The 19636-nt window shown below is 35.4% G+C and overlaps 1 protein-coding gene across 1 annotated transcript in view; it reads right to left on the bottom strand.

Moving 5' to 3' along the window:
- DOK6 (docking protein 6) overlaps positions 1-19636 on the bottom strand; it is a 435938-nt gene that overhangs the window by 270598 nt on the left and 145704 nt on the right. The window contains exon 2 of the mRNA XM_030925729.1: positions 4664-4771. Coding sequence (XP_030781589.1) covers positions 4664-4771 — 108 coding nt within the window. The remainder of the gene's footprint in view (positions 1-4663; positions 4772-19636) is intronic.

Raw genomic sequence — 19636 nt, 5'->3', positions numbered from 1 at the left:
AAATCCCATTCTAATAATTCAGAATCTGAATCATATCAGGTTGAACATTTGCTGATTTTCTTTTCCTTTTAGATTGGACTCCATTTTCATAGTATTTTTTATCTTGAGGAATTTTGGATTTTATATTGGACATTGGAGTTGTCATGCGTAGCCTCTGGATTCTGTTCCATTTCTCTGAGATGGTTACTGTTTTGTTTCAGCAAGCAATTCCCTTGCTTAGACTGAACTGCCAAATGCTACACCTGTGGTGGGGTGTGGCTCAAACTTCAGTCAGATGCTTAAGCTTTAGTTGTGAGCTGCTTTCAATTTGCACTTCATAGCTGGTTCAAGGGTCAGCCACACTCGCATTCTGAGTTTATGTACATATTTATGAGCTCCCCTTCTCTAGCATTCTCTTTGGTGGAGTTTCTTCCTCCCTTTCTGGCAGCCTAGGTTTCTCCTGGTTTCTGAACGATGATGCCAAGTCTTTCTGTGGTTTTTTTAGTCAGCGGTTCCCAACCTGTTTGGCACCAGGGACAGGTTTCATGGTAGACAATTTTTCCATGGACCAGGGGGTTGGTGGGGGCTGGGGGACAGTTTAGGGATGATTCAAGCATATTATATTTATTGTGTACTTTATTTCTACTATTATTACATTGTAGTACATAATGAAATAATTATACAACTCACCATAATGTAGAATCAGTGGGAGCCCTGAGGTTGTTTTACAGCAACTAGATGGTCCCAACCGGGGGTGATGGGAGACAGTGACAGATCATCAGGCATTAGATTCTCATAAGGAGCCCACAGCCTGGATCCCTTTCATGTGTAGTTCACAATAGGGTTCGTGCTCCTATGAGAATCTAATGCCACCACTGATCTGACAGGAGGTGGAGCTCAGGTAGTAATGCCAGCCATGGGGAACAACTGTAAATAAACACAGATGAAGCTTTGGTCCCTTGTCTGCTGCTGCTCACCTCCTGCTATGCAGCCTGGTTTCTAACAGGCCACAGACCAGCACTGGTTCATGCCCTGGTTGTTGGGAACTGCTGGTTTTAGTCATCCCATTGCCATGGCCAATATTGCTTTGGTGTGACTACATCTGCCCCTAGCCTAAAGCTGCACCCAGAGAAAGGGAGAAGCTGTCATTCACTTGTTTCCAGACCTGACTTTCCCCCACAAATGACTTGCTTTTTTCAGGGACCCAGGGACTTGTTTGTTTTTGTATTTTGTCCAGTGTTAGATAAATGGATGTGCTTGGGTCAAGAACAGGCCGAGGTAAACAGCCTGCATAACTCAGCAGGATTGGAGTGCAGGCGCACAATTCCATGCATTATGTAAACACAGCTATGTGGCCATAACATGGGAAGGTTCATCACCTGGCTCGGAGCCACTATTGTTTGCAAAAGGTATAACTGCCCTGCTGACACTGTGCATATGGCATGCCCAGAGGAAGAAAGAGAGCCAGAGTAGTCTTTGCAAAATATGTTTGTTTTGCAGTCGATCACTGGGGAGTCAGGACACAGGTCGGGCTTGTACCCAGGCAGACAGTGAAGCTGCTGACTCTGTAAGGGAGAGCTGGTTGTCTGAAGGCAGGCAGCAGGGAGCCAGAAACCAGCTTGGGCTGAGAGGGAGAGAGTTACGCTGCTGACCCTGAAAGGGAGAGCCAGCCATGCAGCTGTGAGTGGGAGCAGCAGGAGCCACAGAGGCTGCTGAGAAGGTCACAGCTGGAGCAAGCAGCCGACATAAAGGTGGACAATGTAAGTAAGCTGCTGATGAGACAGACAGTGTGAGAAAGCTGCTGAATAAAGCCATGTGTCATCTACCTGTTGTTTCTTGAGTGTTCTTCCAGCTCCCTAACCCCAACCACTCACTCCCCTCGAATCTCAGCTGGGGCTTGAACATGACATCCAGAGTTTCTATATGTCATCTGTGGGAGAATTATACTGTCAGAGGATCACTGTTGTGTACAGGAAATGAAAACATAAAGTGGTATTTTAAGACTATAATGCCAGACCTGCGCTTAAAACCCTGTCGTTGACTCTCATCACTTATAGTTTAATTTAGTTTTTATGACCTCTTTTCCTACACTCCAGTCACAACAGATCTCTTTCAGATCCTTGATCACACTGAATTGTTTCTATCTCATTTTTATTGGTAATGGTTTTTAAATTTTTTTCTTTCTTCTTGGAGTTATCTTTCTTTATATCACTGAATTTGTTAAGGACTGACTTATTTTTTCAGTTGAGTCTTAGCCTACTCATATCTATAGCTGTTATCCATTAATTCTGTATTATATTATCCTATTTTTTTAAAAAAAAGATGCATTTATTACATATTTACATTGTTTTATGTTATTAAGAGGTGAAGATCAATGATAGACTAGAGCACCATCTTTCCAATACTGCATCCCCAGTGCATGGCCCAGTGCCACATTCATGGTAAGGGCTCCGTAAACACGTCTGATGGTAATAATGAATTGGAGTTCCATACCAGGCTAACGGATAGGCCATGTTTTGACAATTCACAGAATAACTCAAGGAATGAAGTTTGCCTTGAAATTCACAGCTCACAGTGGAAGCCAAATAATTTTTAATAAGGCAGTCTGTAAGATAAATAGGAGTTAGCGTTTTGTTTAGCTCTGAGCACTGCTGTGGAGTGCCCGTGATTGCCTCTGTAGGGTAAGGAGTGGGCAAGGTAGCAAAAAACAAGAGAATATAAAATAAGGAGTAAGGTCTGTTTCACATGCCTCCTAGAGATGACCCTTTTTCTTCATTTGGCTGACACATTACCACCACTGGTTTGGCCATTCAAATATCATCTTTGCAGAGAAGTTTTACCTAATTTCCAAATTAGGTAAAATGCTCTTTCTTCAGCAATCTGTGAATACTTCTTCACCTGTACCTGCTCTATTGAATTGAAGTTACCTGTGTATTTGTGTCTTTTCCACTAGAATGCAAGCTTTTTCGGGGCAAGACTGTGTCTCACGCATCTTTGAATCCCCAACCAGGAGTGGAATGCCTAGCATAGAGCAGACACTCCATGCCCATCTGTGTCCAAATTACCAATCCTTATAGTGAGGTTAGAGTACTAGAGTGTGTCTATTTTTTTTGGATAAAAGATAGCTGAGTCCAGACATAAGATAATAACGCTTCTTGACAATTTTTCCTGTTTCATTTATAAGTAAAAATAAAGCAAGCTGTACTGGCTAGAGAGTTCCAACTAGTATATGTCACTAACCAGCAGGCAGAAACTCTGACCAGGCATCCAAAGAAGATAGAATATGCTCAGCCCATCAAAATTTTACTCACAAACTAAATATCATGGGCTCACATTTTTACAACCGGCAGTTCCTCATTAAGTTAGGTTTAACACTATTGCCAAAGTCATAATCATAGTTATAACACAAACATACCAGTAAGACTTTAGAATTCAAATGCATATAATTAGATTGAGAAGTATTATACTGGCTGTTTTATGATAGCATATATCACATAATCTTTAGAGATATATAACAATTTTAAAATTCATCTACTCATGAGAAAACCAAACATCCATGAGCTAGTAAGTGATGGGACAGGAACTTTAACTTGTATTCTCTGGCAGTAATCTATATTAATATATGGAATACTTCAATGGGTATGGTAGCTCATGTCTGTAATCCCAGCACTTTGGGAAATCAAGGCAGGAGGATTGTTTGAGATCAAGAGTTTGAGACCAGCAACATAGCAAGACCAATGTCTATGTATATTTAAAATATTTTTAAAATTATATATATGTGTGTGTATATATATACATATATATATATAGAGAGAGAATGGTTCCTAGACAGTTTTACAAACTCAAATTTTAAATGGTTACTAGTTAATATTCATAACTAATAGTAATAAATACTAGTTATCAAATAATCTATTTTTCAAAAAGAAAGTAGAACAATATATTACATAAAGTAAAATTCCACAAATTCATTACGTTATCGAGGAAAACTTACTCCATGTATGACCAATGAGAAATTAAAATCTTTACCAAGCATTCTACCAGTAAGCAACACTGTTCTACAACTCTGAGTTTTGATCACGAATCCTTTGCATCACTATAAAATACCTAGCTGTGTTTTGATGTTATCATGAAAGATATACTTAGCATCATTTCGGGTTTGTGCTTTACATTCTTTTAATTATTAGGAAATTGATACTTTATTCCTACTGTTTATGCCTTATCTCTACACATCAGCATATTTGATGATCCTTTTTTTGTTAAGGAGTTTACAAAACAGCAAATGCAATATACATTAACAATATCGTTAGCACTGTTAAAGGCAGCCCCCTAAATTTTATCTAGCAAATATTGTTCACAGTTTACATCAAGTAACAAATGCATAATGAACCTGAATAGAGAGAAAATACCTACTCAGCACCTTAAAAAATGATTTGGTTGAGTTATGAGTCATCTCATTTTGCAAAGTAGCAATAAAAATGAGTCTTTGATTTTGCAGAGGTACCACTGGCATTTACAACAGATAATTAAAATAAAGGAGAAAAATAACTTTTGCATTTTATCAGAAAAGGGCATTTTTCCCAAGCCATTAATTTTTGCCACTGCAGATTTCATCTATCAAAGAAATACCTCCACAAGTCCTCAAGGGCCCAGTTATTCCCCAGGGACTCCCAGGACTGTGACTTACCTTATGAAAGTTTCTGAAATAAGCTGCCTTTTCATCTGGAAATTTTTCTAGCCTTCTGGGCCCTTTGCTAGAAGCCTTCTTGAAAACCAACCAGCATCGTCTGAAAATCTGAAAGCAAAGAAAAGAATCCCATTATTCATATTTTTACATGAGTTTATGACATCAGGAGTTTATTTATTCAATTCATCAATTTTTTAAGTGTACTTCACAGAGAGGAACTGTTTTTGATTGACAAGCATGTTCTTAATTAAGATTACAGTTTTTTAAAATATGATATTTCATGTAAAATAATTTTTTCTGAGAAGATTTTGTTTTGAGGTTTTCACTGTGCTGGCTGGCTTTAGTAGTCTTTAATATAACAAAATCATCTGGATATCAATATCATATAAATTACTTATCACCATCCTAGTGACAGACAATGTCTCCATCTTCCATGCTAGTGCAATGGCAGGTTAATAAAGTTAAGTGAAGCACTTACATAATATTAAATTTTCTATCTTTAAAAAAAATCACATTTGAAAATTTACTTATGTTATAGAACTTTAGATTTTTAAAAATGCAAGTTCATTAATGTGAAAGCAACAAGAAATATATTTTTATGAGCACATCTGTCTCACACTTTTTGACTTTTGTAATAGGGAATATTTACAAAATGCTTATGTGCAATAAATTAAATTTTATATACATATTTAATCCTCATAATGAAATGAGATAAAGATAAAATAGGCATTACTTTCATTTCAGGATAAAGTTTGTGCCAATGTCAGGATTTGAACACACAGTCTGAATCTTAAGCTTTGATTTAAAAAAAGCAAGACTACTAGTTATACTAACACAAACCATAATTTCTGAACCTTGCCTTGATTTTATAGGACTGATTACTATTGGACCTGTAGATTGTTCATTATCTACTTTCCACCATATCACACTCCCTCAACAGGTATGTTTGAAGACAAGGTAATAAAATAAATCTTTTTTTCCAGTAATTGAAGAAGTCTAAAAATGCAAATTGGCCACAACTTTTAAATTTCAAAGTTTAGTGTATTCTTTGCTGGTGGATAATTTCTTTACGCCCATAAGGAAGTCGATAGAAGGAAACTTCTGAAATCTAGATCACAATATTTCTCTTCTATGTCTTCATTTAAATTGCAAAGTTGTCACATTATGTTTGTTTTTTTTTTTTTTTTACAAATATAGTCCAGATAATATAATTCCTTTGAAGTGTGCATTGCTTATTATTCACTAGAAGAGTCTTTTCCATGTTAAAAGGCATTCTTGCAACTATCACATAAAGGCCTCTCATTATAAAAGTAGAACAACCAAGCATACACATACTTTGATTTTACTCTTTCTTTCTTACATCCTCTTCAGGAGCCTTGAAAAGCATGTGCAGGATAATCCTGAACTTCCTGCACACATGAACATGCCTCTCCTCTGCCTGGATCAAATGCCTCCTAACCATGCACCTGAAAATTATGAACTAAATTACTCCTTTAGAGCGCCTGGTGTTCTTTCTACATACAGCTCCTGCAATAATATTGCAGTTATGTGCTTATTTGGCCCCTCACTGAGCCTCACCCCCAGAGTGAAATGTATTTAAAAAAATAGATGATTAGAATATGATCAGCAAATGGTTTATTTAGCTTTAATTAACTTAATTCTACATAGATTTATTTAGTGCTGTAGAATTCTGCTTTTGAACTTAAATGAAGTAATTACATTTCAAGTGGTAACAGATTTTGGAAATGCAAACATCTAAGAAGAGACAGTTTGGTATAGTGGAAACTTAATAGAACTCTAGAATCAGACAGACATAGGTTTATATTATGGCCATGCCACTTATTAGCTGTGCAACCTTACACAAATTACTTAATGTCTTAGCTAATAAAGAAGAGTACCTCATGAAACAGAGGGAGGATTTACCAAGATGGGCTTATGTTCTAATACACAGAATACTCTCCACAAGGCTCAGCCATTTCTCAAGCTCCTTTTTCTTATAGAGTAGGTACAATTTTCTGCACAAGACAAAGCCATACGAAGGGACACTTTTTTCCTGATGATATACAATTCTAATAAATATTCAGCTTCAGAATATTCAGATGTAAATATTTTGCAACCAGAAAAATTAGAGCACCATATAATTTTTTTTAAAAAAATAGAAAGCATATTAATGATCTCCCAAGTACGGATAGTGAAACTACAAATATTGGACTTGGAATTCCAGCTCAGCCCCTTGCTGGAGCCACATAACTTTGGGCAAGGCATTTATCTCTCTGAGCTTGTGTCCTTAAGTTAGCTTGAAGACAATTAAGTGTTAAGTGTTAAAAAATTAAGTATATAAAGCTCATGCCGCAGTGTATAGAAGGTAGTCAATATACACAGGGTATTTTAATACAAAATGGATAAAATGCTCTTAGCAACAGACCTTGTTCAGCACACCTATAACCATTGTTGGTATTTACATGTACTGTAAAAATTATTGCTTGCATCAATATAGTTTTAAAGATTTCAAATGATTTTCACAATTATGAGAATTATGTTATATATAATATCAATAAAACCATTTATTCCATTGAATACACATATGAGTTCCTGCTATATTTCACAGTAGTTTGGAATATTTGTTAAGCAATATAACTATTTATATTGACATTCACTAATATACGACTGAAAAGAAAGGAACAAAAAATTGGCATCAAATTTGGTTTTCCTAAAATTGCTCTCTTCACCATATAGCATGAAACAATTTTTGGGCAGGATAAATCATTTCACTCAGTCTTTAGTACAATTCATACCTTTGAATTAGAATGCAGGATATTATATTGTAATGCTAAAAAACATAGTTTTTTAGTCACAAAAATTTAATTTTTAGTGCAGTTTCTGCTATTCATTAAACAACTTCACTTGCAGAAGTTAAATTAAGATCAATATACCTCATGAAGATGCTCTTTGAGGATTACAAGACATAGCCTGAAGAAAGCATCTAGCATGTAAATTTGAAAAGTAATCCACAAATTCTTACCTGAAACTCTTGGTTTCTGATACTGCCATGACTGAACTGCGTCCCCACAGAATTCATCTGCTGATGCCCTAACTCCCAAGGCGCTAGTATTTGGAGATGGGGACTTTGGGAAGTAAGTAGGGTTAGATGGTCATGAGGGTTGGGCTTTGATAATGGGATTAGTGCTCTTACAAGAAGACACAGGAGAGAACTTGCTTTCTCTTTCTTCTTACCCAGAAGAGGTCATGTGAACGCACAGTGAGACTATGGCCATGTGCAAGCCAGGAAGAAATCCTTCACCAGAACCCAACAGGGCTGGCACCCTCATCTCAAACTTGCAACCTCCAGAACTGTGAAAAAAATAGATTTCTGTGGTTCAAGCCACCATGTATATGATATTTTGTTACAGAAGCTGGAACTGACGTAAGATACTTTAAGATATCTTTTTTTAAAACTAGCAGTGATGGTAGGATAGTGCTGGTTGTGGTAGTTGGCAGAGTAAAAAAACAGTTATATGAATCTACGATTTGAGAGACTGCTAACAGAAAAAGAATATTATCTGCAAAGTGGGATGTATAGAGATTATCAATATTTGATCTTTTAGCTATTCATTAATGGATTTGGAGTCTTAATTGAGAAGTAAAATTGAGACTCAAATCCCTAGTAATATACTTGTTGTCTTTTTGTATAGAGCAATGCTTTCCCCTGTACTCTCTCTCACTTTGTTACTCATAGCTTGGGAACAATCTTGATGTTAAATGAAACCTTACAATATTTGTGGAAATATGTAAATACACATACTCGCTGACTGTAATTCCCCATCTGATGTTACCGTAGTTATTTTCTATTAAACAGTGAGCTAACATGAGCCAGAAGGCATAAGTATTTCTATTTAGGCACTCAATATTGTTTTAAAATAAACCTAATAGATAATAAGGAGGAAATAGATTTAATATTTTTGACAATATCTTCTCTCTTTGCTATTACATTAAGAAAGGCAACCACGCAGAGATAAGACTGATTTTTATAGATTCTATGGAGTAAACCATTTACCAAGTTGAGGTCCTTAAGTTATTATTATTTTTTTATCTTGTAATAAGTTTAGGTTTATAAACAGTTGTCAAAATGGTGGAGTTTCTGTATACTCTATACAGCTTCCTCTAATATTAGCATCATATATAGCAATGTAAATTTTCAAAACGAATGCACTAATATTGGTCAAATACCATTAACGAAAGATTCTGCTCAGATTTTGCCAGATTTTTCTCGTCCTGTTCTGTTTCAAGATCTAACACAGGATACCAAGTTGCATGTCGTTGTTCTGTCTCCTTAGTCTCCTCTGGTATGTGACACTTTGTTTTTCGTGACCTAAACAGTTTGGAAGTCTAATGGTTAGGTATGTTGTACAATGTTCTTCCTTTCTGTTTGTCTTAATTAAGTTACGTTTGATGTTTTAAAAGTCTAATAAAAATCTCATAATCAAATAATGAAAGCATACACTTTATTAGGGAATATGAATTCACCATGGCTATGGACTAGTTACATTTTGATCAGATTCTGGCTGAATTTAAACCTAAAGTAGCAAAAAAAAAAAAAAAAAAAAAAATGTAATAAATACAGAGTTCCATCTTCTACCCCTCTTTGGACACAGTTTTTCAAAGTATTTTGCTTTTTAATGGAGTAAAATAATAAAAAGGGCGCTGGTGTGGAGAATTTGCAAGTGTCATTCTGTGTCAACGTAAAATCAAATTAAGCATGAGTCAGCACACTAAAAGCCGCCTCCGTACCAGAAGTATAAAATAAGCAGAAGTACAAGGAGATCACCTTTTTGTACTCTTCATCAAACCAGATTTTATTAGTGCATTAGGATCTGCTTTAGGCCCCATAACTGATGCCTTATGTGAGAGTGCTGGAGACATTCCAGGACTGAACAGCAGAAATGACTGCCTGAGACCAGGAAATCACTCCTTGGAGAAAAAAGAATAATAAAGGAATAGGTTTTATTTTGCTTGTAAATGGAAGATACAAATTCTTTGAGTACATGAAAGAGCACTACATAAATGAAATGCGGTACCTTATTTTTATTTGCATCCCATGAGAATGGGATATAAATTAATGACCTCCATTAGCAGTAGGTGGGAGGAGATGGGGTAGTCTCTTCAGGTACTACCTGGCTCTTCAAGGGCATCTCAAGGTACAGAGACCATTTGGCTGGTTAACAACAGAACCTATTGCGTACAAGAAAACGTACCTTCCCAGTGTCTGTCTTATAGCAGATGACATTCCTGCCTTCCTCATCATTTCAGGATGCTGTACCACTTTATCCTGGGGGATTCACTGATTTCACTTTCTCATTCAGAACTCTCCTAAACATGCCAGGTATTTCATCATAACAGGCTCCTAGGTGCCCCTCCGATTCTCATACAGAAAATTCCATGTTGTTGCTAGGACTTCAGGAATTCCCAGGATCACAGCTGGTCCACACCTTCAGCTTTCCACTGTGTTAACCAGCCAGCCAGCATGCCATAATTAAATACCTTCTTAATCCCCTTCCACTTGATGAAAACCATTTTACTGCATAGCAAATCTCTTTTCCCTAGTTCTTTCTCCTTTTCAAGGTGATTTTACACAAAGGATATCCTCTTTCCATTTAAGACTCACTATGAAGTAGGTGGCAGATTTCTTGGCTTCAGTTCATAGCCATAATTACGTTATTTAGCTAGGACTCATTCACAAGCTCTGCCTTAACCAGAAGTTGAATTTAATGGGCCTATTTTATCGCAAACTGTTGACCTTATGAACCCTGCACTTCAAGTAGGATTTTTGGTTAGAAACTCGGAAGAATTTTCAATTACAGAAGTTGTCAAACCTGAGAGTCCACTGCTCTAAAGGGGGTGTTAGAAAGTTTGTTCCTTGAGATTTAAAAAATTATAGAAGGAAGTGTCATAGCTGGAGTGGCTAAGTTTGTGTTCCCTTCTGAGAGCAAGATACCATATGAATGACATCTTGGGGGATAAGATTTATTTATAATTGTGTATCACACGAACACATCAAGACAACAAATAAACAAATAAGCAAAGCTAATCCAGAAGAGTTATTTACAGGTTTACATTATGAGTAATTCCAGCTACTTGGTCTTAAGTGTTTGCCCTTTGACAAAATGTGTGTAGTACTACTGAAAGACACACTTGGTTTGTGTAAAAAAGTAGTCAATGCACAGGATTAACTTTAATGCACTGATGAGTTTAGCTATCTTTTCAATAGAAAAATGAGTTTTGCTCTATCTTAATACTAGCTTATATTTAATGGCTGTTAAATAGATAGATAGATCCACAGATAGATACACAGATAAATATAATGCTACAATCCCTCTTATTCATTCATTCATTTATTCAAAAAGTACTTGACAGTTCTACATTATGTGGATAAAGTAATAAAAAAGAATTTAAACAAATAAAATAATAACAAAAACCAAGTTTCTGCCCAGATGAAAACAAAGTTCCAGCTGCATGAAACTACCATTTCAATATGGTAGATGGGTGGACAGCAAATAAATAAGCACATTTGTAAATAGTTTTTTGTTTTTGTTTTTGTTTTGCTACGTGCTATGGAGAGAATTATGCACAAGGATGCAGAAGGGAACACTGGGTGTGGTGAGGAAAGGCTCAACCCCCAAGGAGACTTTTAGGAGCAGCATTAGAGAACATGAAAGAATGAGTGATGCAGACATCTGAGGAAAGAGCCTTTCAGTCAGAGAGAATTGCACACGCAAACACCCTGATGTGGGAGCTTCTGAACTGCTTCAAGAGCTGCAAGGGGCCAGTGTGGAGGGCAGGGAATCAGAACAAGGTGGCTGGAGTTCAGAGAGACGGGGACAAGTCAGGTCTAGAAGGGATCTTGGCTTTTACTCTCTGATGCCATTAAAAGCTCTAAGCAGTGAGAGAACACAATAGAACTTAAATCTTAACAAAAAGGAACTGATGTAACTATATTAATATCAAAGTCTACTTTAAGGCAAAATGTATTATTAGAGATGGAGACACTTTGGAATGATCAGAGGTTAATTCAACAGAATGTGTAAACTCTTCTGAATTTATATGCATTCATGAATGTAGCCTCAGAATTGTAAATCAGAATTGACAAAAACCGACAAGGCCAAGATAACGTGTTTTCTTTGTTTAAAATGTCAGTATCTGCTAGAATGATCATATACAAATCAGGAAAGATACACAGTATCTGAGCAAAAATTTTATCAAATTGATTAAATAGATCTCTGCAGAACGCAGTACCCAATGATTGCATAATACAAATTATTTTCAAGCTCACATGGAACATGAGAGAAACTGATTATATATTTGGTTACAAACCAGAAAATTCAAAGGATTCAAATAAGATTGAGTAACAAGATGGGAAGACTTGCCATATAGAATACCAAGACCAATTAGAAGATACAGTATTTAAGACACTGCAGAATCAGACAAATACAAATAGATCAGTGGAACAGAACCGTCAATAAACACATATATGGATATCTGATTTATGACCAAGGGAACACTTCAAAGCAATGGCAAATACTTTTTAATAAATAGCTCTGGGATAGTTGGATAAATATTTTGAAAACAAAGTGAAAATTGATCTTTTCCTGACATGATATCCCAAAATCAGTAGTAGGTGTATTCTTTTTTTCTTAATGTAAAAAAAGACTACACCTATTTAAAAAAACTGCTACAATGCCCACTCAACAGGACTTTTGATCTGTAAAGCATGTTACTTTTCTCCAAAATGGTGACACTTACATTTTCAGTCTTAGGAATCGGGTGAATCCTTAATGTTCATGTAAAAGTTCCAGTAATTAAAGCTTTTTGAAGAAAATATGTTAATTAGTATGTCAGTGATTTCAAAGTAGGGAAAAATAAGACACAAAACATTACTGTAAGAGAAAATAAGAACTGAAATATGAATATAAATTTTTATATATTAGGAAAGAATTATCAGAGAATCAAAAACCAAGGAATTGATTAGAAGACACTTGTCACATACATAACTGTCAAATAGGTACATATCCAGAATACATAAATAATCCAAAAGAAGACAGACAATCCAGTTTTAAAAACGGCAAGATACTTGAGCAGGTGCTTATAAAAAGGAGCTGTATAAATGGCCAATAGACTTATACAAAATGCTCAATCTCATTCGCACTTAGGAAAACCTGAAGTAAAAGCACAATGAGATATCAATTCATTTCCAACAAAATGGAGAAAAAAATAAAAATACTGATACTATCAAGTGTTGGTAAGGATATGGAGCAATGGAAGTCTCACACTCTACTGGAGAATGTGTGCACTGGATGACTTTGGGAGACACACACCCGAAATCTAGCAATTCTGCTAACAATTTACATAGACTCTAGCAATTCTACTCCTGGTTATGAACTCAACAGAAATATCTGTACATTACACAAGAAGAATGGCCATTATAGCATTATTCACATAAGTCTCAAATGCAGAAGTTGTGATTGATGTATACAGTTGAACACTAGGCAGCCATCAAAGAAATTCATGAATGATGGTTATGTACAACCTCACAGGCAAATCTCGAAAACATTATGTTGAAGAAAATAATCCAGACACAAAGAAAGCATGATGCAAGGCTTATTTCTATAAATTCCTCAAATTGCCAAAACTCAGCTACACTGTTCAAAGACGCATATTTAGGTGACTAGTGGATAAACAGTGAGAAAGTGGCTTCCATCGTAATCAGCACAGCGGTTCATTTAGTGGGAGGTCCTGGTGTGAATGGGAAGGAAATGTGTTAGGATTGGGGTTTCTTCTTGGCTACTAACAAAGTTCTGTTTCTTGATCTGGTTGGCATGTACACTAGTATTTGCTTTAAACTCTCCATTTAGTCATTTTAGTCTCCATTTGTGTCATTTTCTCCATGGGTGCCTTCATTACAAATTTTTTTTAAGTTTAAAAATATCACATGTTGAAGTTTATGCAGATGCTATGAGACCCACTTTGGTTTTCTCCTTATTTTTGCTCCCTATTTGTAAGAAAAAGTGATATAGGAACAGACAGAGACAGAGGAATTGATCCTTTGCTAGGATTTTCAAGGATAGCAGAAGGCAGTCCCTGCTACATGTGCTACAAAAGGTGTTACGACAAGCCACTCATGAGACTGAACTTTGTAAAGGAGCAGGTGGACATCAAACAGCTTTTGGTTAAGATGCAGGCATCCCAGAAGTACTGACATCCAAGGTGCTCAAGTTTCTAAGGAGCCCCAACATCTTTAGTTTATCTGTTAAAAGAAATAAGCAAATGACTGAATTTTCAACTGGAGTCTGGAGTGAATATGAAAGTGGTTGTTCTGGGGCTTCTGAAGGGACACAAGCTGGGATTCTACCTAGGAAAGGGTGTTAAATCCACACCTGTTGAGCAGGGAGACACTGTGCTGGGGGCTTCACATACAAGGTCGGGCAATCCTGGCCACAGCCCAGAAGAGTAAGTAGGTCTAATCCACTTAAGTCAAGTAATTTGGCAAAGATCACAAAACCAAGGGGTGCTACGAAAACTCTAATGCATTTGTTTGTCTGCAAAGCGTCTGTTTTCAGCCCAACTCTGTGGCCCGCCCTGTTTCCACATCATAATATCTCTAATCTAAACTGTGATGTACCAGAGGTGGTAATTAAGCATATACTTCAACAATGGATGCACAGACAGAAGGCCATGATTTATTTCTCTTTATTCTTGTGTGAAATAATGAACTTATTTTCAATACTTAGTCTTTAGAATAGACTTAGTGTATGCACAACTGTTACGGATTTCATTATAATTTGACTTTGTTCGCCGGTCAATGTTTTATTATCTTTCCTGGTAACCTATTAATTGACTTATGATCAGGCACAGCAATTATTTTCCCATCTGCAGCAACATAGGCATTCAAAATACATTTGGGATGAATAGGGATGAAGAAATTGATACTTTAAAATCACAATGTTAAATCTTAAAATATTATGGATTTTAATCTTAATTTTTATCTCCTCTTTTTGTTAAAATGACATATAATACCAAAAAGCCAATTAAAGAATATTTTAAAATTCCACTACTATCCAGAGAAAAATATTGCTAGCATTTTGATAAGACAGTCCTTCTAAAATTAGCACACCATATCTCTGTGCGTGCACGCGTGCACGCACACACACACACACACATTTTCTATATGAATACAGCTTTTCAGAGTTCCACTTTCATAATTCATTCATTCACCAAACATCTTATGAATATTTGCTATTTTCCAGGTACACTTCTGGTTGCTTAGTGTCAAGTAGTGAATGAAATGAACAAGAACACCTGCCATCCTTGTCTTCATGACATTCACCTCTCAGTACAGACACAAAGACAAAACAAAAAGTAACTGAATAACATGCAGATTATCATAAAGAACAACCAGTATGAAGAAAATTAAGAGAATGGGAAGAGGAAGTCCTGGAGGAAGTAATCCTCTTATTCACTTAGCAAATGTTCTGAACTTCATGCCTTATCAATAAATACACATGTATAATATCATTTTAATGGTAACTTATGGACATAGTTATGTATTAAATATTTCCAAACAGGTTCCTATGGAAAAACATTTATAAATACAAATTTTGTTGATATTGTCACTACAAAATATAGAACAAACATAGATAATATAAATTTATATGTTTAGTATAATTCTTGCTATGTTAAAATTCATCTTTAATATAGTATATTTAAGATGTTTACCTATTTATTAATATATTTCCAAATATCCTAAACCAAATTCTTAAAACATGGAGATTTATTTTTCCAAAACACCCTGAGCTCTGATATCTTGATTAATATATAAAAATCCCTAAGTATTTTTCTGCTTTACTTGTCCACAAGACAGTGAGTTTCTAAAGTGTAGAAAGTGTCCTTTTAATTTTTGTCCAGTAAATCCTCACTATGTTCCAGGAAAGTGATTTTTTTTAAATCCTCTCCTAATTTATATAACAATCATCCAACAGATAATTTGCTCAGCAAAATGTAGGTGAAATCTGCTTGCCTTTCTTGAACATGATTGGGCTTGCCTGAATAGCCAAGTATGTGAACTGGGGTAATGCATTGCACAATTATTTTTTATTTATGGGGACTTCAATACATTTTAGAACTGATTTTCGAAACACAGGAACATTAACAATCAATTTGGAAAATTCAAAATGTAAATACGTCTTTGGAAAGAGTGAAACATTAACAACAATACACATATTTTAAAATCAGACAGTTTTGCTAAGAGTGAAATTTTGGTGTTTGTTTCAATATATGAATTTCCTAAAAGCCACTGGCATAAGATGAAAAATAACAGTGATTTTCTTTATATAGCCACTGACGACTTGCCGTGACTTTAACTGTGTAGTGCTTCTAATCTACATACAGTCTGTACCTTTTTTATTGACATATCCTCCTGGATTTCGTGAGCAGAGGAACCTTAGTATTTTACACTGTATGTGTTCATTCTTTTTCCAATTATTGTTTGTATTTCAGATATTTATCAGACAGTATAAATATTACCTGCCCTACTTTTAAGTCAATGATTTATGACTACATGATAATCAAGATATTTATTAAATAAAAGGTAGTTGTTGAAAATTAAAACCCCTATATCTTGTTGATTGCAGAACACCACATTTCAAAAATACACAGCACTGTTTTCTTCAAACTGTGGAATCCAAATACAAAAATATTAAGCCAGTGATTATTAGATAGCCCAGGCACAAGCTTCACAATGTCTAAAATGTACTTGAAATATTACGCATAGATTTTTTGTACCTGTTTTATTTTCTCAGAGAAATGAATTTATAACTTCAACTCATTCTCAAAGGAATCATTTTCTGTCCATACACTAATTACTGTATCTTTACAACAGAAGAAAAGCATTCTTTAAAAATTCAACTTCATGCTTTCACTAATAATGTTTTTTTCCTTTCTACTGCTTTGATTAAATTAGTATATTTCTAAAAGTACAGAAAATGTTACTTCCTGTAAATAAGTTAAGATTTAAAAAAACTCCAGCCTGGGCAACATGGTGAAACCCTGTCTCTACTGAAAACACAAAAATTAGCTGGGCATGGTGGTGCATGCCCGTAATCCCAGTGACTCGGGAGGCTGAGGCAGGACAATCGCTTGTACCCCGGAGACAGAGGTTTCAGGGAGCCAAGATCGTGCCTCTGCACTCCACACTGGGTGAGGGAGTGAGACTCTGTCTCAAACAAAACAAAAACAGAAACAAGAAAACAAAACAAACAAATAGAAAAACTAAGAAAAGAAACTGTCAACATATATTAGGGAAAACAAAATAATGTAACTTGTTCTCATATACATGAAGTAAAATAACTCTTAGCTCTCTGCTGGGAGTGGTGGCTCACGCCTGTAATCCCAGCACTTTGGGAGGCCAAGGCAGGTGGATCAGGAGGTCAGAAGATCGAGACCATCCTGGCTAACATGGTGAAACCCCGTCTCTCCTAAAAATACAAAAAATTAGCCAGGCGTGGTGGCAGCGCCTGTAGTCCCAGCTACTCGGGAGGCCGAGGCAGGAGAATGGCGTGAACCCGGGAGGCAGAGCTTGCAGTGAGCCGAGATCGCGCCACTGCACTCCAGCCTGGGCAGACTCCATATCAAAAAAAAAAAAAAAAAAAAAAAAATTAAACTCTTAGCTCTCCAAATACTTCATAATTTTCTTCATATTTTTCTAAAGATGCTTTCTCAAACCGTGCTTAACACCATTCTATACTGATGTACATGCTGAGTAAAGCAGCCAAGGTTCCATGTATAAATGATTCTGCAAAATGCTGGATTAAACAAAGTTAAATTATTGTTTACTCAGGGAATCTCAAAGCATTTACAATGCATTGAGAGGGAGGAAACATATATATTGTTTCTCAAATTAATTAAATACAGCATCTTTGTTTTTATTCTATGTTTTGTTTTAGTTTTGCTTTATTTTTTTCCCATGGGTGCTTTTATCTTATCCAGAGTTGTTCAGTATTGGAAAGTATCAGAAATTTTCATCAGTGCTACTTTCCAGGAACATTTTCATATAGGCATTTTTTTTGTGTCTGAAAATGTATGGAAGGTTGTTGATTACATATACCTAAAAATTATGACTTTGTTTCTTAGTAATAGAATTTTGTAGATGTAGAAGAGGTTGAATTTTAAAACTTTATGTATTAAAGAAATAAGTAACCTTAGGTAATCTATGATTATTTTTTGTCAAAAATGCTTGTAAAATTTTGGATTGACTATGTTCAAATATTCTGAAAATGCAAGATGATTACACTTTATAAACTTAATAAAATTAACATTTCTAAAGTATGGCATGTAGGAAGTATATTAAAACTGGATATAGCTATTGTTGTACTCTTACTTATTAATATAGCTTTAAGAAATAGTAGCTATAGCATTAATTTCCTAGGCTAGATAGGCAAAAATAAATAAATAAATAAAAACTCTCCTCCATGTTTTCTTAGATAAATCTAATAAATAAGTTCATTCAAATAAAAAATGTACTTTGTTTCATTAAGCTCTACAGACTGAGTGCTTCAAGATCTGATTTCCTGATGGTAAAATGAGTGTCTATCTTGCATAGGCATCAATTTTCCTTAAGGATCCTCAAGTAAAGATCTTTAACAAACTCTCACTTCATTAACACACCACTTGATGAGTTGAGATACAAACTGCTTTATGGAAATTGACACCAAAAAGTGTGGATGCAACTACTATGCCCAAATTAAGCCATTCAATTTTTAAACATTAAATGCCTAATCAAGAACTAGGAAAGGACTGGATAAATGGGGTAATGGATTACGAACTTTAAAACTTAAGTTTCACAATAAGAATTTGTGGAGGGAGCAGAGAATCTGCAACAGCCCACCTCATGCATTTTCTCACTGTCTGATTATATCATTATGGTAGTAAGATTGCCTCATCCTACAACTACTAATTTAATAATAAAATGCATGTCTAATTTGCATAGGCATATCATACAACTTCCTTTAAATATGGCAGCTCCCATAAGAAATACTGTGGCTACAATAATGATATTCCACATTATACAGCATTTTTTCTGAAAAAAGTTTCATGCATTTTGGCAAATAGCTAAATGCATCTAAGAGGCAAGTCATTCATTAACATTTAAATCAGATTTATAACTCCAAGTAGCATCAACTTAAGGCATGTTAAGGTAGAAATTCTTAAGTAAACTGAAGCTTATACAATTTAAAATTCTTGAACAAAATGCTTAAGGTAATAAATAAAATCAAAATTTTAAAGCAGCCATATAGGTCAAGGAATATACCAGACTGGTTGAGTGACTGCGTATTTCAGGTTGGCTTGTATTCAATGTCTCAGTTTTTCAAGCTACAAGTCTCTAAGCTGTAAGATCTGCAGCTGTCATTAAAATATCTACAGTTCTATGGCTTTTATATGCTTAGCCAAACAGACTGTATGCTGCTACAATACATCCATCCACTATGGGTCTTCCTTTGTACAAAATTGCAAGCCAGGATATAGTTCACAGCCTGCTGAATTCTCTGAAATAAATGCAGTGGCTCTCTATAATGTAAAGCCCAAAATGTTTTTCTCCACCTGTGAATTTATTAGAAATACCTAAGAATATAAGAGCAACTGAAAAAGACAAGTCAACCATAAAAAGATGCCCCCTGTTCACAATAGCAAGATATAGAATCAACCTAAGTGTCCCTCAATGGACAACTGGATTAAAAAATATGATATATAGATACAATGGAATATTATTTAGCCGTAAAAAAAATCGTGTCATTTATAACAACATGGATGCAACTGGGTGTTATCATGTTAAATGAAATAATCCAGGAACAGAAAGACAAATACTGCATTCTCACTTCTATGTGGGAGCTAGAAAAGTGGATCTCATGGAAAGAGAGTAGAATGATG

Source organism: Rhinopithecus roxellana, chromosome 21 (assembly GCF_007565055.1).
Source record: "Rhinopithecus roxellana isolate Shanxi Qingling chromosome 21, ASM756505v1, whole genome shotgun sequence".
NCBI classification, from domain to species: Eukaryota; Metazoa; Chordata; class Mammalia; order Primates; family Cercopithecidae; genus Rhinopithecus; species Rhinopithecus roxellana.
The sequence above is the reverse complement of the archived record's forward strand: the minus strand, read 5'-3'. Positions and strand labels throughout refer to the sequence as shown.